Here is a 27,166-nt window from a genome sequence, read left to right on the forward strand (position 1 = left end):
GAATTAGATTTACCTGTATTGTGTGTGAGGTGTTTTCTATTAAAATTAGTGCATCTGGTTAAATGGGCATTGCTGTAGCCTAACCAGGGACTAGTCAGCAATTCCTATTGTGCCACAGGGATGGAGGCAATGTGTTATTATATTAATCTGTTGAAACTTAGATAGAAAACAACCTTATCTAAATATACTTTGGAGAATTGGATTAAGGTAAATCCTTAGGAGTCTGATGTAGAACAAGACATTTAAGTAAACAGTAGTGACATAATAATGAAAGTTTACTATATTTGAGGTTGTGGAAATGTTAAACATTACACTATATACCCACAATATCATTTTTGAAAACTACATAAGCATTATCAATCCAAAACACGAGTAGTTCGCCTGCCAAAATGTTTTCTCACTCTCTCTTCATCTTCCTGTCATTTCTCTCTTCCTGTCATTATGAAATTTAGAAAAACACTTAACATGACAGACTATTCAAGAGTAGAACACAAGGGGGCAGTGTAAGACTGATTAGGATCTGAGCACATTTTAGAAACCCCAGTAACATTAGACTCAATTCATACTGTTGCTGTTTGTCCACTGGTGGTTCAGGGAAACTAAATTACCTGTTGATATTATGTTTGGGCGCAGCAATGAAATCCTTGCAACTGCATTAGAATGCAATATTTATATGGATAATAAAATGCAATTAGCTGTTGGAAAGATACCCATTGAAAATTCCATCATCAGATTAGAGTTGGAACAATTAACTAATTATAAAAAAAAAATTAAAGTATGCTACCCTTGTGACATGGATCGGAGGAGGAATTGGAGAACACAGCCCCGGTGTATTGGCAGGAAAAGAACGCCACTGCCCAATCGTAAGATATAAAATGACCCGAGGTACAAAAATTCCTAAAATTCACCACCAGTCAAAAGCTGTGGGATGTAAACTTCTGCACATTATCCATCAATGCTGCCTGGTGAGGAAATTGGCTTGGGGTAGCAGTGAACCAGGGTTACGAACTGAATGACATTAGCTTTTCCTACTCCACATCCTGTCCCAACATTCTCTCCAATGAGATGTAAACTGAGGAGTGGGAGCAGACAGTCCCAGCACTTAAAAAGCATGGCTATTTTTTTGGGGTGATTCAGGGCTGTTTTCCTCACTGGGTTTAAATGTTTGGAAAGCAGATCCTATGTCGTTTTGCATTTGATTGAGAGCACAGTTGGGTTGCTGAATGAGGGTCACATTACTCCTCAAATCTTAAACATTATTTTATTTTGAGACTCAAGCTTTGTTGCAACGCCCATGCCAAAAAATATCGAATGTCAAGGGTTTCAATCTGGCAATTCCAGAATCGCGCTCATGTTCAACTGATTTGTTAATCTAAGCATTTCTGACCACCAGGGGTCAGTTGATCCAGTTGTTGAAGTTCTGAGTGAGTTAAAGAGTTCCCAATGGCTCAAAAAGTTTGTACCTCCCCTTTATAGCTGGTACCACCTGTCAGTGCTTGAAGAGCAAAAGAGAGACACACACACAGATGCAAACAGTCTCTCTCCTTACTGCAGGAGAATCACAAGATAAGGAACTTAAACAACACACAAGTCTTAACAGTGCATTCAGTTTGAGTGAGGGAATAAGGTTGGGGAGCAGGAGCAGGAATCCAAGCCGGAATAATGTTTCCATTCAAGTCCTCGATTCTCCATGAAAAAGCTCAGCTTCAAGAGCTCAACCATCGCCTGGAGTCTTACTTATCCAGGGTCCGACAACTGGAACAAGTAAACCAAAGTCTTGTCGCCGAGATCCAGCACTTAAGGAGTGAGACGAGGGCGGGGGAGAGGAATGCTTATGTGGATGAGATCAATAAAATGAGATGGGAACTGGAGGAGCTGACGTTCGAGAAATCAAAAGCTGAAATGCAACGAAGCAACCTGTGGCAGGAGCTCCAGGAGCTCCAGGAGCACCACACCACCGAACAAACAGTTCTTAAACACATAAGCCAACAGCTGGCTGAACATGAGAAGGTCCTCCAAGAGACTGAAACCACCAACGCGTCTCTCGGGGCGTACATCTTCAAGCTGAGGGCAGAATGTCAAGCTTTAGAGGACCGGCATGTGCGGGCAAGGAGGGAAATGAGGGATAGGCTGAGGATGGCTCCGCAGCTCCTGGTTACTCAGGGGTACCACGCAGCCCCAGTGACGGGAGAGGATTTCGAACAGCACGCCCTCGCCGTTTCAGCAATGTGGGAGGAAAACTTTGAGATCTACAAGAGCAAGATTGAGGAACTGGAAACCGCTGTCCAGCTGGACAAAGAGAGAGGTGAAGAATTGAACGAGGAGAGCGCGCTTTTGATTCGGGAGATAGAGGCACTGAAGAAGGAACTTGGAGATCAATTTAATCTCCAGAACCAACTGGAAGAAGACTTTTTAACATTTCAACAGAAGCATGATATGGATATGGAGGAATACCGGGTGAGTACATTTGGAAACACTGCCCATCACACTGAAATCACATGTGAAAGGCATGGGCTTGGGTCGTTTTTTTTTTAAAACTCATAATCTCTGTCCATTTGTGTGGAAACCTGCTTATTAAGTTTACAATAAGGATGTCCTAAAGCACTTACCAGTGAATTAAATACTTTTTTTTAAGCGTAGCCACTTTTTTAATGTTGAAAACAGTGCAGTCAAGTTATGCGTTTAGTTAAGGTCCCACAAGTCAAGTTAAGGTCCCACAAACAGGAATGTGATAATGGCCAGATAACCTGCTTTAGTGATGTTGGTTCAGTATATTGGCCGAGGCATCGGGGAGAACTCCCACCTTATTTTTCAAAATAATGCCATCGAATCTGGTATTGGCTGCGGTGATTTTAACGGATGCCAGTCGGGGTAGTGGCTGGGGCCTGGCAATTGACTGAGCAAAGGGAGTGGGAGAATCAACCAGATTGTGGCTTCTGGTTAGAGTCTGCGGACCCCTACCGGGGAATGGAGGTGTGTGAGATAGGAACTGGATCAGGTCCCTGCTGAGAAGCTCTGCAAACTCAAATAGCCTGAAGTCTCACACAAGTGAAAGGCGCTTCTAGGTGTGAGATACAGGAGAAGAAACAAGAGAAGTGGGGAGAAAACTGGGGGCAATTCCTTTTGAAAATTCATACCCATATTGAGAGAAGTGTTTGTAAGAAAAGATGAATGTGTGATTAAATACATTTTACTGTCGCACAATCCATTTCAACTCGGTAGATATTTTGAATTTTCAGCATTGCTTCACCCAGGCTATGAGATATTCAGTGCAGGTATTAACAGTCCCCAAGGTATTCAATCTGGATTACGTAAAGGAGAGTTGAGGGATTTTCAGACCTTCAAAAGCAACTTCAACAGTAATTTTAATTATTCATTTTTCAAGGCAGAGTTGAGCAACTTATGGGTGAATGTTGTTAAAGGTCAATGTTTGGGCCGTTAAGTTAACTGATCATGGGGAATTGGACCAAAGAGTATGCTGGAGCTCTCAGTATCAAGTCCAAGTCACTTTTCATGTGTGGACCTAGACAATGACTGTTGGCAGCCCACCAGACTGTGGAAGCCCATGATAAGCCGAGTAAAACCTTAGCCTCATCCCCCATGTGCAACATGGAATTGAATAGAAGTTAAGAAAATGTGCACAAACAGAGCTTGATTCCTGGTCCATTCTGAGTTAACTGATCAGAACCCGGCTATTTGTGAAGCTTTGTGCTACGTAGAGAGTAGCCGCTTTGTTTCCCCAGATAGCAACAATGAGTTTGCAGTTACTGAGAGAGGTGATAAAGCTGCAGAAATGCAAGTTCTTTCAATTTCAGGCTGCTCCATGATGGGTTCTGCTCTATAAATACGTCGGTGAGATGTCACACCAGGAATGTTTTTTGTATCTGTGGAATTTGAGTATTTACAGAACAAATTCCTTCACTTCACAGAAATATGATGGAGGTGTTCACAGTTATGAAAGGTTTGGATAGGGTAGATAAGGAGAAACTGTTTCCAGTGGCTGGAGGGTTGGTAACCAGAGAACGCAGATTTAAGATAATTGGCAAAAGAACCAGAGAGGAGATGAGGAGAATTCTTTTTTCGCAGCGAGTTGTTATGACCTGGAATGCACTGTCTGAAAAGGTGGTGGTAGCAGATTTACTATTCACAAACACAGGAATGACTGGATAGCGATCAGAAGTAGGAAGAGTGGCTGTCCATTTTTACCCTTTGCTTAACCCATAAAGGGTGCTGTGAACAACTGTAACACCTTTATTATTGCTCCATCGAGATGATCCAACTCAGCACAGAACCTCCTCGATACCAAACCTATCAACGCATTTAACCACGGAACATCAGTGAACAAGGAATCACACGGCAGAGAAGGAGGCCTTTCGCCCCATCATGCCCATGCTGGCTCTTTGAAAGAACAATCTGATTAGTCCCACTCGACCCCGCTGTTTCCCCATTGCCCTGAACCGTTTCCTTTTCAAGTATTTATCCAATTCCCTTTTGGAAGTTACTAGTAAATCTGCTACCACCACCTTTTCAGACAGTGCATTCCAGGTCATAACAACTCGCTGCGGAAAAAGAATTCTCCTCATCTCCTCTCTGGTTCTTTTGCCAATTATCTTAAATCTGCGTTCTCTGGTTACCAACCCTCCAGCCACTGGAAACAGTTTCTCCTTATCTACCCTATCCAAACCTTTCATAACTGTGAACACCTCTATCACATTTCTGTGAAGTGAAGGAATTTGTTCTGTAAATACTCAAATTCCACAGATACAAAAAACATTCCTGGTGTGACATCTCACCGACGTATTTATAGAGCAGAACCACTCATGGAGCATCCTGAAATTGAAAGAACTTGCATTTATGCAGCTTTATCACCTCTCTCAGTAACTGCAAACTCATAACAAAAACAAAAATACCTGGAAAAACTCAGCAGGTCTGGCAGCATCTGCGGAGAGGAGCACAGCTGACGTTTCGAGTCCGAATGACCCTTCAACAGAACTAAGTAAAAATAGAGAAGAGGTGAAATATAAGCTGGTTTAAGGGGATGGGGGGGGAGGAAGTGAGACAGGTAGAGCTGGATAAAGGGCCAGTGATAGGTGGAGATAACCAAAAGATGTCACAGGCAAAAGGACAAAGAGGTGTTGAAGGTGGTGATAATATCTAAAGGAATGTGCTAATTAAGGGTAGAAAGCAGGACGAGCAAGGGACAGATAGCCCTAGTGGGGTGGGGTGGGGGGGAAGGGATCAAAATAGGCTAAAAGGTAGAGATAAAACAATGGACGGAAATACATTTAAAAATAATGGAAATAGGTGGGAAAAGAAAAATCTATATAAATTATTGGAAAAAACAAAAAGGAGGGGGAAAATCTGAAAGGGGGTGGGGATGGAGGAGAGAGTTCATGATCTAATATTGTTGAACTCAAGTCCGGAAGGCTGTAAAGTGCCTAGTCGGAAGATGAGGTGCTGTTCCTCCAGTTTGCGTTGAGCTTCACTGGAACAATGCAGCAAGCCAAGGATGGACATGTGGGCATGAGAGCAGGGTGGAGTGTTGAAATGGCAAGCGACAGGGAGATCTGGGTAATGCTTGCGGACAGACCGAAGGTGTTCTGCAAAGCGGTCACCCAGTCTGCGTTTGGTCTCTCCAATGTAGAGGAAACCGCATTGGGAGCAACGAATGCAGTAGATTAAGTTGAGGGAAGTGCAAGTGAAATGCTGCTTCACTTGAAAGGAGTGTTTGGGCCCTTGGACGGTGAGGAGAGGGGAAGTAAAGGGCAGGTGTTGCACCTTCTGCGGTTGCATGGGAAGGTGTCGTGGGAGGGGGTTGAGGTGTAGGGGGTGATGGAGGAGTGGACCAGGGTGTCACGGAGGGAACGATCCCTGCGGAATGCCGCCAGGGGGGGTGAAGGGAAGATGTGTTTGGTGGTGGCATCATGCTGGAGTTGGCGGAAATGGCGGAGGATGATCCTTTGAATGCGGAGGCTGGTGGGGTGATAAGTAAGGACAAGGGGGACCCTATCATGTTTCTGGGAGGGAGAAGAAGGTGTGAGGGCGGATGCGCGGAAGATGGACTGGATACGGTTGAGGGCCCTGTCAACCACTGTGGGTGGAAAACCTCGGTTCTGGAAGAAGGAAGACATGTCAAAGGAACTGTTTTTGAAAGTGGCATCATCAGAACAGATGCGACGGAGGCGAAGGAACTGAGAGAATGGGATGGACTCCTTACAGGAAGCGGGGTGTGAGGAGCTGTAGTCGAGGTAGCTGTGGGAGTCGGTAGGCTTGTAATGGATATTGGTGGACAGTCTATCACCAGAAATTGAGACAGAGAGGTCAAGGAAGGGAAGGGAAGTGTCAGAGATGGACCATGTGAAAATGATGGAGGGGTGGAAATTGGAAGCAAAATTAATAAATTTTTCCAGGTCCAGACGAGAGCATGAAGCAGCACCGAAGTAATCATCGATGTACCGGAGAAAGAGTTGTGGGAGGGGGCCGGAATAGGACTGGAACAAGGAATGTTCCACATATCCCATAAAGAGACAGGCATAGCTGGGGCCCATGCGGGTACCCATAGCCACACCTTTTATTTGGAGGAAGTGAGAGGCGTTTAAGGAGAAATTGTTCAGTGTGAGAACAAGTTCAATCAGACGGAGGAGAGTAGTGGTGGATGGGGATTGTTCGGGCCTCTGTTTGAGGAAGAAGCGGAGAGCCATCAGACCATCCCGGTGGGGGATGGAGGTGTAGAGGGATTGGACGTCCATGGTGAAGAGGAGGCAGTTGGGGCCAGGGAACTGGAAATTGTTGATATGATGTAGGGTGTCAGAGGAATCACAGATGTAGGTGGGAATGGACTGGACAAAGGGAGAGAGAATGGAGTCAAGATAGCAAGCAAACTCATTGTTGTTATCTGGGGAAACAAAGCAGCTATTCTCTACATAGCACAAAGCTTCACAAATAGTTCTGATCAGTTAACTCAGAATGGACCAGGAATCAAGCCCTGTTTGCGTACACTTTCTTAACATGAACATGGGGAGGTGGGAGGTTGCAGATCAACAACACTTCTCAGCATCTGAATACTGAGCTCAGGGAATATTTAGAGAAGCACTTAGTGACGGAAAGGGTGAATGCTGGTGGTATAAAACTTTCAGGATCTGAAGTGTTGGACTCTTGCCTAGGAAACCCAAGTTGCATGCCAGTCTGCCTGATACTTGCAGCTTGGTGCGTACTCAGCAGCCAAGTCCGTCTCTATGGGGCCATCTGGGGAGTAGAAACTGGATGAGGATTTTCCATCTTCTTGCCTTCTCCCCTGAAAGTGCTGACTCTCGTTGGGTCCAGCTCCCTGAACACTGGCAGCTCTCTTCCAGCCTGTCTGAGTGACCCAGTCCTCATAGACAGTGGGTGTTGGCAGGTTGGTGAGTGTGGCTGAGGTGTGGGGAGGGAAAAAGAGGGGAAGGGGCTCACAGCCAAACCAATTCTGTCCTTACCTGACATCTGTGCTTCCTACAGCTCCCTCATGTTAACAGAGATCGGGGCTAGGAGTCCTGGCTGATTTATGTTACTCCCCGCTATTCCACGGGCACTGAGGCCAATTGCATCTGCTGCTCCAGCTGAAATCAAGCAACTCAGCGCAGTCTGGGGAGCGGAACTGGGACTGATCTGATCTGTCTCACTCAGCGTTTCACAGGGGGTGGGAGAGAAACCCTAGCTGGTAAAAGATAAAAGGCAAAATTGGTGCAAAAACATCAGCTTTAAGCTCAGAGAAAGACATCCAGACATAACAGATATCTATTTCCTGACACTTGGGTTTGAATCCGACCCAGTTTGTTTGAAGAACATCTCCCACCCTGACATTGAGATGGCACACTGTGTTTGAACACTATTTTATAATCTCTATAACAACTGGGTACAAATTCCACCCAGGCCTCTTCTGACAGTGTGATCCTTCATCTACTTGGGAAGAATTATGTGCCACAGTCAGTTTGCTGTGTCAGAATCTTTGACCGAGGGTTTACTGATGAAATCACGAGATAAATATGGTTGTTGAAAGCCAACTTAGCTTATTGTTGTGAAATGAGCAGGGGGGATGTTGAGGCCTGCCTGGAGTGCTGGCCCCCAGGTCCGGCACTGGGAGACCACCTCTGGGCAGTTAAATTGGTCCTCGCAGCCTATGGAAACCTGGAGACCAATTGGAAAACCCAATCATCCTCCTTCGCTTGGCCTTAAGCGGCCCTTAATGAGCCTAATTGGTACCTGCTGCTTGCGGACAGATAGCCCTGCCCACCCCACACCCCCCTCTCCTGCCCCCCACAACCCACCCCTACACCCGCAACCCCTCCACGTTCCTCTGGAAAAATGTCCTGGAAGGGCAATGGAGCTGGGGAACCGGCATACAGGCCAGTGTGCTATTTTGAGCCCTCCTGCTCCTAGCGGGGGCTAAAATACAAGCCCTTGGTGTTGAATTAGATAGTGAATTAAGAACTGCAGTAGCTGCAGGTCTATCAGACTAACTGTGTTTTGGTTGTGGTGTGCAGAGGGCGATTGATTTACTGGAGGATGAAAAGCAACATCTCATGTCAGCGATTACACTTAATCTCAACGAGCAACAACAGCTGATGCAGGTGAAGATGGGACTCAGTCTCGAGCTTTCTACCTACAGGTAATGTTTAGATCTTAAACTGTTTGACAACAGGGTTGAATCCTGGTTAACAGAAATGGGCATAACTTCAATTCTGATCTGCACAAAATTCAAAGAAGTTAGAATTTGAACGACATGAATGATTGCAAGGTCAAAAACCAAGGAGGCAAGAAATTCCACAGTTTTGAGGGGGAACAAATTAGAGTAGAAGATAGTGCAAGATGGTCTGATAGAAGATAGTGAGTTTTGATTTCAACACAGCTTAGAAATGAGGAAGGACATTTCAAGCAGAGAACAGAACAGTTCCGAGGAATAGTAATTGCAGTATCCATGAAATAAGGACAAGAAAGGTTGCAGTGGAACAAAGAAAAGTGAGATACCAGAGACATAATAAATGTCACTTATCAGATTATAACCTTTTTCTTTTATTCCTATTCAGGAGTGGGAGGGAGGTACAGGAAGAGTTTCTTATTAGGAGACAATTATTCAAGTCTTGGATTGATTTGGGATTTATGGAGAGTTAAGTCAGATACTTGTCAGACTGGCCCAGAATCAAATGTATTCAATGTTCATTAGACCATCATAGAAATAAAGGAGATTGATGGATTGGAGGGAAACCTTAAAAGCAAACTAAAAGACTACCACCACCTCTTTACAATCAGTGACATTAGAAACCAGTAAACCACAAAGACGTACAAATGCTTGTCTTTCTTTATTTTATATAACGTTGCCTTATTGGTGGATAAATCTTAAACCAGGCACAAATATCAGTCAGTCTCAACAACCTAATTGGAACTGAATGGCTACATGGATTTATCCTTGGCCTCTGATGCTCTATAGTAATGCATCCACAAAGACAGCCCATGCGGAGACACCCCTGCACCTGACTATCTGAGGGGAAAGTTAAGATGCCTGAAAAAAATCATTTCAGAAAATTGGAGGAAGAGTGGAAACTGAAGTTTATATATTTTTTAAAATATGAGTAATCTCCTCATGGAATTACTAGAATAGCACTGTCAACAATTGTCACATTAACAGATTGCGTGGTATGGAGGCTTGCAAATCCGGCTTTCCCTCCTGGGACTTGGGTTGGAATGCAGTCCAGACTAACAGGAACAATGTCTCTTCAGCTTGAGAAGTTTCAATCTTACTGGGTATGAGGCCACAAAACAGAATATGGTGGCATAGTGGTATTGTCACTGGACTAGTAATCCAGAGACCCAGGGTAATGCGCTGGGGATCTGGGTTCAAATCCCATCATGGCAGATGGTGGAATTTGTCACTTCAGTTGACCATTTAATGACCATCATCAAACCCATCTGGTTCACTAATGCCCTTTAGAGAAGGAAATCTGATATTACCTGTTCTGGCCTACATGTGATTCCAGACCCACAGCAATGTGGTTGACTCTTGAATGTCTTCTGAAATGGTCTAGCAAGTCACTCAGTTCTCGAGGGCAATAAATGCTGGCTTAGCCAGTGACGCCCACATCCTGTGAATGAATTAAAAGAAAGTTAAATGAATCTCATTTAGAGATGTGATAGAGAGTCATGTGTGGAATGGAATATATCAATCACATGGCTGCATCAAGAGGTGCTTTATTGAGTTGAGCCGGTCATGTTACTAGGGCAAATAGAGAGAGAGAGAGAGAGCGCTTTATATCGGGCCTACTCCTGGCCCTGACATCCGATATGAAAGATAGAAATGTTCTTTTGATCTCCGGCACTGATCTATTACTTTGATATGTAGAAAAATGTAACACAACTCCAACTCCACTAAAATAAATCCTGAACTAATGATTTCCTTATTTAAACTCAGTCCATGCTGTCACTAAGACTCTTGTTTTGATCCCTTTCTTTGCTAAGTGAGATTATCTCAAATGGAACTCCACAGTTGCCCTCAGTGTACCTGGGTTGGGGGGTATTAAATCATCTGGGGTTCCTGATCACTATCCAGTGACCCCTTCTGGGAATTAAGTTTGTGTGAACTTTGGGGAGAACACATTAATTTCAGTCATGATACCCTTAATGTTGAATAATCATTAATTGTCTTGGGCCTACTGCTAAAGCCCACACACCCCATCTCCCTTACCACTAATACATCCAACAAACAAAGCAGGTGGAACTTCTTTACCCAGAGAGTGGTGAGTATAGCATAGGTGCATTTAAGAGAAAACTAGTTAAACACATGAGGGAGAAAGGAATAGAAGGATTTCTTGATGGGGTTAGATGAAGAGGCAGAGTTGGTGAAGCACTTGTGGATCTTATACAGCAGCATATATCAGTTGGACCGAGTGGCTTGTTCCTGTGCTGTAAGTTCTATGTAAACTCTAACAAAGGGAAGATCAAACCATACTCTGTTAATATAGTCAATGGAGCACAGACACTAGCATTGACCAATTGGGCTGAATGGCCCATTTCTGTGCTGTTAATTTCAATGTAATGCTTCCAGGACCAGGGGAGAAAATGGCCAAAAAACAAATCCAATATAAATGACAATGTCAAAATGTTGTTGTTCCTACTGCTACATTACACTGTGAAATGCTGCATCAAGTGTTTTTCTTGGAACTAGTTTCTGGTGATTTCATATTCCACTCCAGCAAATGGGTCAACTGTTACATTGAGCTGTGCCAGCTCTTAGCAAACTGTTCCACTCTGGCTCCCTGCATTAAAAACACTCCAGCATTGTTTTAGAAAATGCAGTTTGTGTTCAGTGCTCTTTTTGTTTTTAGCTTTTGACATTATATCTGCCTTCAAAGTATCAATTCAGCCGCTTCTCACCAGCCGGATCACTCACTTTAAAACACAAGTTCCAGTAATCTTTGAGTAACCTGATATTCCTTAACTCAGCCAACAATGTTAGTATCCTGACCGAAGACAGGTTGCCCAAGAAAATAACATTCCCGTATGTGGGGTTAGGGGTGGTGGTGAAAGACGGGAATTAGTCACTTTTTCTTTGAAAGGAATAATGTAACCTGTAAATATAGCCTCAAGAATCCACCATTCTTGCTGTTAATTTGTATATTATGTACATTAGCATATGAAGTTTGGTGAATCGGTGAACTGTATTGTGTGATACCGAGTCATTTGGACCAGAAGATCCCATGTACCCTAGTCTCTGCTGAACTCGGTGACCTTATCTGGAAAGAGGTGAAAAAACAAGCAAACATGCTTCCTGGTCCTGAACACTACGCGTTAGAAATATCACACTTACAACATCGAGTGAGAACATCAGGCTCAGCGGTGTTGAACACTCATTGTGTAGTCTAGCACATGACCAACTTTTAACAAGAGAGCATATTCTCCATCCCTTACCCCTTCCTAAACGAGAGGTACTGAGCTTAACTGTTATACCCCTTCTGCCGTTCAGGCTGAGGTGAGCTATTTCAGCACAGACTCAAGATGAAAATTGGGCTGTTGAGCTCCATTTTGTGCTAGGCAGTTCACTGAACCATCAGGGAGCGTCAGATATCATCAAACCCTAGGTGCGTCTTAGCTGAGGTGCATGTGTCCTCAACCTTGCCCAATAGTCACATCATGCTTAGATACCTTGTGATTATCCTGTCTGGAATAAATGTGTAGACAAATGTGTAATACAAGTTGCCTTCACCATGAGATTCATTGTCTTCCAGGGCTTTATTAGAAGGAGAACACGCCAAACATCAGGGGATAGGGCAGCATCTGCGAAAACCCAGACAAGGTAAAACTATTTTCCAGAAAGGATTTATTTGTTTGGATTGCTCAGACTCTCTATTGTTTAGCTAAACATCATGTGCAAATTTCTGAAAAGTATTCTTCAGACTACTCATATGGATAGAGTTGCATCTGACCTGCAATTTTTCCTGACTACAGGTCCTACTTTCTGGAATTATTGGCTTGAACGACAGTTGGCTGAGTTTAAGTAGCATTGGTGAACAGGTTTCTGTTTTGCACCCTAGTCTATGCTGAGTTAGTTGCAGTAGGGGATGTATGATTGGCTCAATAGCTCTGGGCTAGTTTGGAGAAAGATTCTGCTGAAGGGTCAGCGACCTGAGCTGCACTCTGTTTCTCTCTCCACAGGTGCTGCCTGACGTGCTGAGTAATTCCTTCATTTTCTGCTTTTACTCAAGAAAAGTCCACTGTTGCGGATTAGGATCGGAGAGTGCAGGGTACTGGGTAAGGCCAGGGTTAGGCTCAGTTGTGATGCTGACACTCACTGTGCCAAATCACAAAAGAAGAATGGTCATGGAGATAGGTGTCAGAGGATGACTGTCCCCCAACGTGAGTCAGTGCCTTTCTAAGAAAAGGAGATTTTAAAAATGTTATGTTTATCCACCAGGTATACTGACTCTCTCCTTTCTTGATGACATTTTTGGTGACCCAACTATTGCCTTGGCTCAGATCAGCAAGCTCAGTTTATGTTCTTTTGTGTTTCTAACAACACAGCCTTGGAATTAAACCCAAGATTTTCTGATCTGTTTAGCTTGGTGCGTCATTGGTCAGTGATTCAGTCCCCTAATGTAGTCCATGGCAAAGGTTAGAACAGATCTGAACCTGGAGTACTGTGAGCAGGTCTGGGCACCACACCCTTAGGAAGGATATATTGGCCTCAGAGGGAAGTGTTTTCCTTTATTCTTTCATGGGATTTGGATGTCACTGGCAAGGCCAACATTTGTTGCTCATCCTTAATTACCCTTGAACTGAGTGGCATACTTGACCATTTCAGGGGGCAGTCAAGAGTCAACCACATTGCTGTGGGTCTGGAGTCACATGTAGGCCAGACCGGGTAAGAATGGCAGATTTCCCTCCCTAAAGGGCATTAGTGAACCAGATGGGTTTTTACAAGAACAGATGATGGTTTTGTGGTCACCATTACTGAGACTAGCTTTATATTCCAGATTTATTGACAGAATTTAAATTCTACCAGCTGCCACAGTGGGATTTCCATGCCTCCAGAACATTCACCTAGGCCTCTGGACTATTAGTCCAGTGACATTACCACTACACCAGAGTGCAGTGTAGATTTACCAGACTGCTACTTGAACTCTGAGGGTTAAATTACAAAGAAAGATTACACAAACTAGGATTGTATTTCCTAGATGTTAGGTGACTAAGGAGTGATTTGATCAAAGTCTTCAAGCTATTTAGAGCAACAGATAGGGCAAATGGAGAGAAACAAATTCTGGTTGGGGAGTCTAATGTTAAGGGGGACATAGTCTAAAAATTAGGACCAGATCTTTCAGGAGCAAGGAAACATTTCTACAAGCAAAGGGTGCAAGAAGGTTGAAACCCTTCCGCAATTAATACTAGATCAGTTGTTAATTTTAAAACTGAGATTGATAGATTTTTGTTAACCAAAGATATTAAGGAATATGGAACAAAGGTGGGTATATGGGGTTAGGTTGCAGATCAGCCATGATCTCATTTTTAAAATTCATTTATGGGATTTGGGCATCACTGGCTAGGCCAGAATCTATTACCCATCCCTAATTCCCTAGGTGGTGAGCTACCTTCATGAACTGCAGCCCAAGTGGTGTAGGTACACTCAGAGTGCCGTTAGGGAGGGATTCCAATTTTCTGTAGCAGTCTGATACCACTGAGTGGCTCGAGGGCATTTAAGAGTTGCTGTGGATCTGGAGTCACATTTTGGGTGAAGATTTCCTTCCCTAAAGGACATTAGTGAACAAGGTGGGTTTTTACAACAATTGGTTTCATGGTCATCATCACACTTTTAATTTCAGATTTTTATTGAATATAAATTCCACCATCTAACATGGTGGGATTCAAACCCAGGTCCCCAGAGCATTACTCTGGGTTACTAGTCCAGTGACAATACCACTACATCACCACCTCCCCAACTCCTGTTTCTATTTCAACACTGAAGTCAGTAATGCTTTTGCTACATCATTGAACATAGAAACAGGCTCTTGTACTAAATTACCTATGTTTTTCAACAGGCACAGATACAAGATCACATTCATACAGTGTTGTGGTACAACCGGCTCGTGACACTCTAGATAGAAAGCAATGGAAGCCAACCAGCGTAAATATTCCTTCAAGTTTCAGGAGAGATACCGTGATGATCAAAAAAGGAACAACACCAGAACCTGTTCCATCCACAGTACCTGCAAGAAAGACTATTAATAGTTCTTTATCAGATGAAGATCTGCTTTATACCGATGACACGTCATCTTTGTCAACTCAAAATGTAGCTTCTTCAGCAAAGTCAATAAATGTCCACGGAGATGCTGCCAGGTTTATACCAACAGCTTCTGCCCTACACAGTACAATGAAGGATACTGCAGATCCACACCAAGGATTTCCAGAAAAGATTGACAGGAAGAGTAAAGTGATATTACCTGGAGCAGAATATGTTGCAGAGGTGGCCACACATAAATCCAGAATAGTAGTTAAGGAGTCTGACAGTGATGATAAAAGGGATGTTTCATATAATGAAGAGAACAAAGTTAAATCTCAGAGTCCAAATGAATCACCACAATCTTCTAGTGAGGTGCAAGATTATGATTTTAACAGGCAGTCTACTGAACCAACTGATGAGGAAGAGTATGAGAGAGAGCCTTCAAAGGATGTGACAACAGTCAGAAGTGCTCCAAAAGATCTGAAAGTCAAAGTAGACCTCAGTAATGTGGGGCCACCCATCACCCCTGACAGATACATCTATGAGGCAAGTACAGAATTACCAAAATATTTCCATTCTGATAATATTATAGAAAAGAACAAAGAGGAACCTACAATGGGAGCTGTGGAAGAGATATGGACAAAAACTAATACAGAGGAGTCAAATGATAATCAAGGAACTGTTATCTCTAAAGAAGAGAAGATCTTGACAAATGACATTAGAATTGGAGACATCATTAAAACAGTCATAAAACCTACTGATTTGGAAAAAATGAAGGCTTCGCCAGAACCTGCAATCACTTATCAAATTGAGGAGAAAGAAATTCTGGATGATGGCACAACCAAAAGAGAAATTATCATTCAGTCAAGAAGAGAACAAACTGTTGATGTGACAGATGAGTCCACTCTGGAAGAAATGTTGAATATGGATGCCAAAAGTTCAGAGCTTCAACTGAAAGGGGCTTTGGAGCATTTAACAGAGTCAAGGTCAGAGAATCTCATAGGTGGACTGCTCAGCCTACACAAAAAGGGAAGACAAGGTACAGGGAAAGTATCAGTAAGTGTTGAGATGGGTGAGCCAACCTCAGAGCAATCTGGTGAAACTGATGATTTCTCTATGCCTGCAGACATGATTCCATTGTCTTTGGGAGCAGAGGAGAGTGATTACGAAGGAAAGGATGGCACATACGAAGAAGTCTTAAACATCACAATGACTGCTGCGGACTTTAGGAAAACGATGCTATCAAATACAGAACCGCTATTGCAGAAATTCACAGAAAGCTCATCTAGTTTTTCACCTTCCAGTGAAAAAGCACATGAAACACTTCAGGAAAAAGCAAAGTTGTTTGGGACAAATGAAACAGAAACGAAGTTACATTGCCTTCAAGGCGATGAAGGCACAGAAACTGTTAAACAGACCAAATTCGCTCCGCAAGATTCCTTGTCAAAAGAACTCTCTGCACCGTGCATAATAGAAGAATCGATTAAAGTCCCTCAAGGTGTTCAAGTGTCCATCGTAGAACTACTGAACGAGGAAACAGAGGATCCTAAACTTAAACTGAAAGGAGCTTTACAGCAGCTGCAAGGAGCAGTACCAGAAAGTCTGAGGGATGAGCTTTCAGTACTCACCAGAGATGCCCAAGAGGGATCAGACAATGTATCAATTAATATTAAAAATGTACAACAATCTTCTCATCGTGGTGTTGTCACTTTAGAGGCAGAGGTGAATGTGTCACAAAGCCTTGACCCAGAAGACTTTTATTTGATGGGCGAATACATTGGAGATGAAGAAAACAAAGATGAAATAGGCTCGGGACTAAAATTTCTCAATACTCAAGAGAAAATACAGGAATTATTAGGTGGGAAAGGCCTTAAAACAGTTGACACTTTGCATGATGAAGAAGGAATCAATGCAAAGGTCGGAGGTATTAATGAGCAACTTGTGTCTCTGTCAGAAACCAGTGCAAGGAGTGTGGAAGACACTGAGTATACAAGTTCTCAAGATCTCACAGGTGGTCCAGCTATCCATGAAATGACCGAATCAAGTGAAATGGAAGGTGACCTGTCCAAACAAAGTACTTGGTTCCAAAAGGCAACAGGTGAAATGGACAGAGAAGAGTTCTTTCATAGAATCTCAGACCCTGTTGATCCATCAGAAACCTTTCACATGGACATAAACAGAGTGATGTCGGTACGCACCACTGAAGGTGACAGTGGGGAAGGTATGACACTCGTAACTCAGCAGCAGGAAATTGCTGAAGGAACAGATGGAAGAAGACTTGCGGGTCATATGGATTGGTATGAAGAATGGGAATCTGGGAGCAGTGGTGTCAATGAAGTGGGTGTTACTGATGCAGTTGAAGAGGAAGATCTACAGGCTTCTGATCCAGAACTAATGCAATATGCTGCTTCTTCAAAAGTCCTGACAAAAGCCAGGATCATTGCACCTGAAGGTATCACACAAGTGGTCCACAGTGAACAAAAAGTTATTGTTACGTACGTTGACGAGAGTCAGTCAGATGACTTGCCTCGGTCTGCTGATGAACTGTAAAGAACCTTCGAAAGAGTGGATTATTTGAACCAGAACCTAGTCAATATAGACACAATCAGAGAATAACTGACACTGAGCATAGATTATGCAGTCGCAATGAAATAGGATGCTTTTATGCTTTGATAATACACTGCTTGAAAGTTGTTTATCTGGTGCATAATCACACATGTGTGTGCTTTAAAAAAAATACACATGACACTTCTGGTTACCCAAGGCTTCATAATGTCACAGAAATCACTCCCAAGTGAAAAATGATTATTTAAAAATAATCTTGCAGGCATGATATAAAATAGTTTCTGTTGACTAAATTTTCAGAAGTGATATCAGAGGAAAAAAATTATTGCTGACTGTCTGAGAGGATTGACTGAAAGTGGTAGCACAGAGCCATTGGCATTGAAGTGATTTATCTGGGGTGTTTGTGTACAGGTAATTGCAATTTAAAGGTCTTACAATATTTTAGCGCTGATTTGAAGTGTAACATTCGTGCATAGGCTGGAGTATTTTCCTATAGACAGTGAGCTCTAAGTTAAATTGTTGTGCTGTACCATTTAACTGATACATAATTGAATTTAGCACTCCTCTGGGTCATCACAGCGGTAACTCTGTTTCTCTCCACAGATGCTGTCTGACCTGCTGAGTATGTCCAGCCTCTTCTGTTTTTATTTCAGATTTCCAGTGTCTGCAGTATTTTAGCTTTTGTGTTAAAAAGAAACTATACAACATTAATTTTACAGTAATTAAACCACCCAGTTGAAACAGGAAATTAAACATTAATAACTTTAGGTAAATTAAGAGAAACTTAAACACTTACATTTGGCCAGTTTTACCTTTCTCTGTTCTCTGCTTTTTTTTTTAAAGAGAACTTTATCCCTAACAAACTGTGCTCGAATTCCTTCACCATACTTTTCACTCCATGTCCTCAGGTCCTATCATTTCTTTTGGACGTGAGCCTCCGATAGTGTAAAAGTGTCAATTCAGGAAGCAGTGTTGCAGGACGAGATACTGTGTGCAATGCACCAGGAACCTGATCACAGCTTGGGAATAAGCCTAGTATTCCAAGGATTCAAATTTTGATCACCAGGTTCCTGGATACAAAGTTCAGTTATGCTTACTGTCAATGAGAAAATAAATTGATTAAAATATAAAATATCTTTTAATAATTTAAATATAAAACATTTCTTCCATCTCGGGAGATCCTGCATGTTTCGTGCCTTATTTCCTGTGAGTTTACAGTGCTCAGAATCATATTGTTTTAATTCACGGAAGCTAAAAATAGTCTTTACGTTTTGATCTACGATTCCCCCGTGACAACCCCTGAAAAAGTGCAATTGGAACATTTGAACATCACTGGTAATTTTAGTTTCCTGCTTTCTTTTCAACTCCTTCAATCATGGAGATATTATTTGGATCTGTAGCAGCAGCACTCATGCACCCCACCAAATATGGAACTATTATTATAAGCAAAATTAGTGCAGACATCAATAAGAATCAAAGCTACTCAATAATGGTCTAGTTTGTGATATGATTTAATCAGTAACGTGTCACAGGAAGGTCAGATGTATCACGAGCTTGGATTAAAAGCTTCTGTTATGTAGAATAAGGAACGGGTGGCGGATGTATCATATAATGTTAACCACATTTATGGTTGGAAAGAAAGAATGAACTTGCGTTAAATTAGCATTTTCCATGACTTCAGGATGTCCCAAAGCACTGAAGTGCTTTTGAAGTGTTGCCATTGTAGGAGGTGTGGCAGCCAATTTGTGCACAAACAGCAATGTGAAAATGACCAAACTGCTTTTTAAGTGATATTGGTTGAGGGATAAATATTGGCCAGGAGCCTGGTGAGGACTCCTTTGCCCCTCTTTCAAGTGGTGCCATGGGATCTTTTACGTTACCTGACAGCAGACTTTGCCTCAGTTTATGTCTCGTCCGAAAGGCAGCACCTCTGAGAACTGGGGGGGTGGGGGAGGAGCTGAGCAGACTGGCCAAGAAACCCCTACACAACATTGGTGTCATCGCTAATGACACCATTTATTCTTGTGCTGTGCTAACATCAGAATGGAATTTTTTTTTTTCTCTCTAGAATAAAACCAAACCAAACCAAAGTGTTGGTTTGCGCTGGATATATTATAATGAGACAAAAACAAAAATAAAAATACCTGGAAAAACTCAGCAGGTCTGGCAGCATCTGCGGAGAGGAACACAGTTAACGTTTCGAGTCCTCATGACCCTTCAACAGAATAGGTAAAAATAGAAGAGAGGTGAAATATAAATTGGTTTAAGGGTGGTAGAGCTGGATAGAGGGTCAGTGATAGGTGGAGATAACCAAAAGACGTCACAGACAAAAGGACAAAGAGGTGTTGAAGGTGGTGATATTATCTAAAGGAATGTGCTAATTAAGGGTAGAAAGCAGGACGAGCAAGGTACAGATAGCCCTAGTGGGGTGGGGTGGGGGGGGAAGGGATCGAAATAGGCTAAAAGGTACGAGATAAAACAATGGATGGAAATACACTTAAAAATAATGAAAATGAGTAGGAAAAGAAAAATCTATATAAAATATTGGAAATAACAAAAAGGAGAGGGGAAATCGGAAAGGGGGTGGGGATGGAGGAGAGAGTTCATGATCTAAAATTGTTGAACTCAATATTCAGTCCGGAGGATCTGTACCTTGCTTGTCCTCTTGTCCTGCTTTCTACCCTTAATTAGCACATTCCTTTAGATAATATCACCACCTTCGACACCTCTTTGTCCTTTTGTCTGTGACATCTTTTGGTTATCTCCACCTATCACTGGCCCTCCATCTAGCTCTTGTCCCAACCCCCCCCCGCCCCCCAAACCAGCTTATATTTCACCCCTTTTCTATTTTTACTTAGTTCTGTTGAAGGGTCACGAGGACTCGAAACATTAACTGCGTTCCTCTCCACTGATGCTGCCAGACCTGCTGAGTTTTTCCAGGTATTTTTGTTTTTGTTTTGGATTTCCAGCATCCGCAGTTCTTTGCTTTTATCTCTATATTATAACGAGACTTTTGTTCCTGATGTTAAGGTTCATAGACTGCAGGCTGATAAGTGTGTGTGGAGGTAAGAAACCTAGCCCTGCTGTTGGTTGAGAGCTGGTGCAGACTGCTAAGAGTATTGGGGATGAAATACTCAGTTCATTATGGAGGCGATGGTTAATGTAAGGTTACGGAGTGGCTAAATTGGAGATGATAATTTAGGGTTGATGTACACGTTATAGCCACAGTTATTCTGTGGCTAGCAACTTTGTAGTTGTTTTCTGTATTCGTTTGTAAAAATGTTTTAATTTAGCAGTAAAAACCTTTTTCAAATCCTAGGATCCAGTTATTTTAATTTAAATTGTTGTATTACACGCTCATGTACTGCAAACATTAAAGATATTAAATCTTTTCAGCGATTCAGTCTCCACATATACCAGACTGAGGCAACGGACTTTTCCTTCCACTGTGAATCTATGGAACAATTCTAGTGGTGTTTCCACTGACCAAAAACTGCTCTGAATATCTAAATTGGCAACCTAACTCAACGGGGTGTTGGGATGACTGGTGTGGGATGTGGAAAGCTATCAACTGATGCAGTAAAAGGGTGCTCTTTGGGTAGCTTACAGCAAAAGGGGCTTCACTCCACATTTAACCATGACTAAGGGAGTGATTGGTGCCCTGAACTTCCACGAGGATTCTCCCAGAGTCCGTACATAACTTTGGTGAGAGATTGGGAGAACCCCAGGTCTATGTGCCAGAAATGGGAACTACTTCACTCCCGAGTCTCACCTTGATGACAGCAATGTTTAGTGTGGAACTAATGACCCATTAAAGTTCATTTGTAAGTGAAGAAATTTCCTCTAATCTATACCACTACTTCACAGAAAGATCACTGCTGAATATTATGCTATCAGTAGATTGGAAACTATCCATATAGAAAGCTACAATCAGCCATGGGCTACGTTTCAGTATAACATAGCGTAAAATGGAGACAATGGCTTCAAAATATTTCAAATCTTCATATGTAATTTAAAGGGTACCAGCTGTTCCCTGTACTGATGTGAAATTCTGTACAGATGTGAAATTCTGTACAATAGCAACACCACAGAATTTGTGTGATGTTACAATCTAGAGCTTGGAAAAGTTGTATCAACAACTCAAGGCTCAAAAGTAGGTTCGCTTGCACAAGGCAAATAGGTGAGAATTGCAGAGTGTTCGATGAGTCGAAAGAAACCCCATTACATAATCAGCTGTACAGTCCCAGACTTTTATGTCCCGGAACAGCTCCTGAGCTCATTACATGGACAAAAGAGCTGAACTCAGGAGGTGGGGGTGAGAGTGATTGCCCTTGACATCAAGGCCACATTTGACTGAGTGTGGCATCAAGGAACTCCAGAAAAATTGAAGTCAGTGGGAATCAGGGGGAAAATTCTCCTCTGGTTGGAGTCATACCTAGCACAAAGGAAGATGGTTGTGGTTGTTGGAAATCAATCATCTCAGTTCCAGAACATCACTGCAGGAGTTCCTAAGGGTAGTGTCCTCGGCCCAACCATCTTCAGCTGCTTCATCAATGACCTTCCTTCCATCATAAGGTCAGAAGTGGGGATGTTCGCTGATGATTGCACAATGTTCAGCACCATTCGTGACTCCTCAGATACTGAAGCAGTCCATGGCCATATGCAGCTAGACCTGGACAATATTCAGGCTTGGGCTGATAAGTGGCGAGGAACACTCATGCCACACAAGTGCCAGGCAATGACCATCTCCAACAAGGGAGAATCTAACCACTACCATTGAAATTCATTGGCATTACCATCACTAAATGCCCCAATATCAACATCCTGGGGGTTACCGTTGACCAGAAACTGAGCTGGATCAGCAATGTAAATACTGTGGCTACAAGAGCAGGTCAGAGGCTGGGAATTCTGTGGAGAGTAACCCACCTCCTGACTCCCCAAAGCCTGTCCACCATCTACATGGCACAAGTCAGAAGTGTAATGGAATACTCCCCTCTTGCCTGGATGAGTGCAGCTCCAACAACGCTCAAGAAGCTCGGCACCATCCAGGACAAAGCAGCCTGGAACATTGGTGCATCCACCACCTTCAACATCACTCCCTCCACCACTGATGCACAGTGGCGGCAATGCTTGCCATGTACAAGATGCACTGCAGCAACTCACCAAGACTCCTTCAACAGCACCTTCCAAACCCATGACCTCTACCACTTAGGAGAACAAAGGCAGGAGATGCATGGGGATACCATCATCTTCAAGTTCCCCTCCAAGTCACACACCATCCTGATTTAGAACTATATCGCTGTTCCTTCACTGTCGCTGGGTCAAAATCCTGGAACTCCCTTCCTAACCACACTATGGGTGTTCCTACACTACATGGACTGTAGTGGTTCAAGAAGGCAGCTCACCAGCACCTTCTCAAGGGCAATTAGGGATGGGCAATAAATGCTGACCTATTCCCATGAATGAATAAATAAAAAAATGTGTAAGCTACAATAAACAAACCCTAATCACATGTATTACGTTGTGGGCGAGAATTTTACGTTCAGCATTGCGGGTGCGCACCTGACACGCCCAAGCGTAATATGACCCGCGATTACGCCGGGTGTGTGTCGGAGTTGGTTGCGTGCCCGCCAATAACTGAAAGGCCTATTAAGGCCATTAACAAGGTAATTAACTTGAAATTTACGCTGCCCGTCCAACCTAATGGTTGGCGGGTGGGCGAAAAGACCTTTTACACTTTTTAGGAAACCTCATCCACGAGCGGGATGAAGTTTCCTAAAGCCATTACAAATTAAATGAAAACTTTATTTTCAAATTAAAAACGTGTCCCATCTCATTGTCACATGAGGGGACATGTTTTGTTAAATTTTTTATTGTATTAATTTTTTAAAAAGCGCTTCAATCTCCCTGAGGCAGCTCTGACCCTCAGGGAGATTGAAGGGCTCTTTCGTGTGCGTGCGTGAACTGCGCTCCCAGGCCCGGCTCTCCCTCCTCCCCCCTCCCTCGCCCGCACAGGCAGCGCTAAGCGCTGCTGCTCGCGACCTTAATTGGCCAGCCCGCGTGAAATTGCAGAGCAGAGCCGACCGTGGGCAGCGGCCGGCTTCCCGACCACCCCACCGCCCGCTCCCGCTGAGCCCACCCAACGAGGAAAAGGTCTGGCCGTGAAATTGCTTTTCATTTATAAGTGCACAGAAATTGCAAAAGAACAACTGCCCAAAAAAATGATCTAAATTGGAGAACTTATTCAAGAGAGTCGGCGGGGGGCACAGGTGAGTATGGTGGCCATTATCAAGAAGGTGCTAGGAAAACTGAAAGGTCTGAAGGTGGATAAATCACCTGGACCAGAAGGATTACACCCCAGAGTTCTGAAGGAGATAGCTGAAGAGATAGTGGAGGCGTTAGTGGTGATCTTTCAGGAATCACTGGAGTCAGGGAGGGTCCCAGAGGACTGGAAAATCGCTAATGTAACCCCCCTGTTTAAGAAGGGAGTGAGGCAAAAGACAGGAAATTACAGGCCGATTAGCCTGACCTCAGTCGTTGGTAAGATTTTAGAGTCCATTATTAAGGATGAGATTTCAGAATACTTGGAAGTGCATGGTAAAATAGGGCAAAGTCAGCATGGTTTCATCAAGGGGAGGTCATGCCTGACAAATCTGTTAGAATTCTTTGAGGAAGTAACGAGTAGGTTAGACAAAGGAGAGCCAATGGATGTTATCTACTTGGACTTCCAGAAGGCCTTTGACAAGGTGCCGCACAGGAGGCTGCTCAGTAAGATAAGAGCCCATGTTGTTAGAGGCAAGGTACTAGCATGGATAGAAGATTGGCTGTCTGGCAGGAGGCAAAGAGTGGGGATAAGGGGGTCCTTCTCAGGATGGCGGCCGGTGACTAGTGGAGTTCCGCAGGGGTCAGTTTTGGGACCACAACTTTTCACTTTATACATTAATGATCTATATGAAGGAACTGAGGGCAGCCTGGCTAAGTTTGCAGATGATACAAAGATAGGTGGAGGGACAGGTAGTATTGAGGAGGCGGGGAGGCTGCAGAAGGATTTGGACAGGTTAGGAGAATGGGCAAAGAAGTGGCAGATGGAATACAACGTGGGGAAGTGTGAGGTCATGCACTTTGGTAGGAAGAATAGAGGCATAGACTATTTTCTAAATGGGGAGAGAATTCAGAAATCTGGAGTGCAAAGGGACTTGGGAGTCCTAGTCCAGGATTCTCTTAAGGTTAACTTGCAGGTTGAGTCGGTAGTTAGGAAGGCAAATGCAATGTTGGCATTTATTTCGAGAGGACTAGAATATAAAAGCAGGGATGTGCTGCTGAGGCTTTATAAAGGCTCTGGTCAGACCACATTTAGAATATTGTGAGCAATTTTGGGCCCCGTATCTCAGGAAGGATGTGCTGGCCCTGGAGAGGGTCCAGAGGAGGTTCACGAGAATGATCCCAGGAATGAAAGGCTTAACATATGAGGAACGTTTGAGGACTCTGGGTCTATACTCGATGGAGTTTAGAAGGATGAGGGGGGATCTGATTGAAACTTACAGAATACTGAAAGGCCTGGATAGAGTGGACGTGGGGAAGATGTTTCCATTAGTAGGAGAGACTAGAACCCGAGGGCACAGCCTGAGAGTAAAGGGAAGACCTTTTAGAAGAGAGATGAGGAGAAACTTCTTTAGCCAGAGAGTGGTGAATCTATGGAATTCATTGCCACAGAAGGCTGTGGAGGCCAGGTCATTGAGTGTATTTAAGACCTAGATAGGTTCTTGATTGGTAAGGGGATCAAAGGTTACAGGGAGAAGGCGGGAGAACGGGGTTGAGAAACTTATCAGCCATGATTGAATGGCGGAGCAGACTCGATGGGCTGAATGGCCTAATTTCTGCTCCTATATCTTATGGTCTATTGGAGGATAATTGGAGCTCGATCTCGGGAGGGGGCAGGTGGGGGAATAGGATCAGGTGGCCGAATCCTCAGGGTGGCTGGGGGGTGGGGTGCGGGGGGGGGAAGATCACATGGGGGTAGTTGTTGAGAAATCAGAGGCAGAGAGGAGGTAAGAGGCCTTGTGGGGGGGGTGGGGGCAGGGGGAATTGGAGGCCTCGTAGGGAATACGCTGGGGTCAATTGGAAGAGTCATGTGCTGGGGACAGGGTGTGTCCGATCACATGGGTTTTACCCAGGCAAGCACACTGGACCCCCAACGGCTAAAGCGAGGAGGACTCACCTCCTAGATCCTGCAGTCCGCACCTAGGTTTAGCTGCCCAAGGCTCAAGAACCCGGTCGTCCATAGTTTAATTTCAAAGTTTGAATAATAATGAGGCTCGCAACCTTGTTATTAAATTTGAAGCACCCAAGCTGCCTTTGTGCAACAGATTGTTCACCCACACACACCTTGCTACCTCCGTAAAAGCGAGAAGCGGGGGGGTTGGGATTTGGGGGTTGGAGGCGGGTTTGGGTTGTGATTCGTGTTTTTAGCACTTTAACCTCTCCCCTCCACACGGCTCAAACTTGCTTGTTTTTTTGGGTTAAAATTCCCTCCGGTGTTTCAGTTTGTGGGGCAGAGGGAACTAGAAACCATGGGCAGGATTTCATGGCCCCACCACCCACCCACCAGTGTGTTATTGGTGGGGAGGGGGCACCTAAAATATGAGGGGTGGCTAACCTGCTGCTTCCCATGCATGCTCAACCTGTTCCCGAAATCAGATACCCGTCTGCCATTTAGAAAAATATAATTAATGCGTAATTGGCCTTGTTCACAAGCCAATTGGTCCGAATATGACGCTGCCTGCTCCCTGATGCAGGGCGGGAGTAGGAAGGCTGTTTTTTTTTAACCCAATTGGTTAAAAGGCATGAAGGAGGGATACATCCTTCAGGGATGCCCCGTGCACATTGGGGCAACCCCCCCCTCCGCCAAGATGTTATCCCACTTCCTTTGTCACTTCCCATCTGGTCACCAAAACCCATGCCCCCAACTCCCAACACCCTCCCTAAGCACCCCGATCTCTCCCCCTCCCAGAACCCAGGGCTGACCTCGCTCCGGAGGCCGTGCCCTCTTCTTCTTCCCGGGGCATACTTGCAGTCCCAGCAGCGCCCGCTTCTGAGTTCTGGTTGGCAATCAACCAATCTGATTGGCGGGCAAGCTCTCGTGGGTGGGATTTCCTCCCACTGAGAGGCAGAAGTCCCACCCTTCCCTCCTTAAGGCCACCCAGAGTGCATTATCATTGGGTGGGGGGGTGGGGGCAGCCTTCTTTAACCTTGTCGGTCAGTTCGGAACCAACATTTCTTCTGGGGGCGGCGAGCAGTATGTGCCCCTGTAAAATTCAGCCCAATCAATATAAGATAGTCACTTAGAAACCCAGCAGGGAATTCGGGAAAAAAAACCTCTTTACTCAAGACAGTGGTGAGAATGTGCAACTTGTTATTGCAGGGGATGGTTGAGGTGAATAGCATGGATGTATTTGAGGGAAAGCTGTTTAACCTCATGGGGGAGAAAGAATGAGGGTTTTGCCGATAGCGTTAAGTGAGTTAGATTGGGAGGAAGCTTGAATGGAGGATAAACATTGGCGTAGGTCAGTTGTCCTGTAAATTATACGTCCACAAGCTGCAAATTGCATAACTTCATTCACTAAATTGTGTACATTATTTGGCATCAGAGTTAAATGAGGAGTAGAAGTCTGTAGTAAAACTATCAGCAACCTGTGCAGAGTTAATGCTTATCAACATTGGCTTACATTTCGTCAACTCTCATTCATCATTAACAGTCTGCTACAGGCACATCTGGTCTTGTCTTCAATAGCCATTTGAATTCCAACATGGGACTTCCTGCACAAAACAAGCACATCTAACCACCGTGAAAGCTGGTTCATA

General features: G+C 43.9%; 1 protein-coding gene across 1 annotated transcript; it reads left to right on the forward strand.

Moving 5' to 3' along the window:
• The first annotated feature begins 1,472 nt into the window (after window positions 1–1,472).
• On the forward strand, window positions 1,473–19,248 carry synm (synemin, intermediate filament protein). Its single transcript, XM_078532366.1, has 4 exons — window positions 1,473–2,457; window positions 8,520–8,644; window positions 12,255–12,322; window positions 14,559–19,248. The coding sequence occupies exons 1-4, from the start codon at window positions 1,663–1,665 to the stop codon at window positions 17,288–17,290; spliced, it is 3,720 nt and encodes a 1,239-aa protein (XP_078388492.1). The 5' UTR covers window positions 1,473–1,662; the 3' UTR covers window positions 17,291–19,248.
• The last annotated feature ends 7,918 nt before the right edge of the window (window positions 19,249–27,166 follow it).

Source organism: Cetorhinus maximus, chromosome 30 (genome assembly GCF_964194155.1).
Source record: "Cetorhinus maximus chromosome 30, sCetMax3.hap1.1, whole genome shotgun sequence".
Lineage (NCBI taxonomy): Eukaryota > Metazoa > Chordata > Chondrichthyes > Lamniformes > Cetorhinidae > Cetorhinus > Cetorhinus maximus.

Bases quoted from the DNA above. Each gene is read 5' to 3' on its own strand.
- synm (XM_078532366.1), top strand. From the start codon at position 1,663: ATGTTTCCATTCAAGTCCTCGATTCTCCATGAAAAAGCTCAGCTTCAA. The intron at 2,458-8,519 runs GTGAGTACATTT...TGTGGTGTGCAG, and splicing joins TGGATATGGAGGAATACCGG to AGGGCGATTGATTTACTGGA. The intron at 12,323-14,558 runs GTAAAACTATTT...GTTTTTCAACAG, and splicing joins TCTGCGAAAACCCAGACAAG to GCACAGATACAAGATCACAT.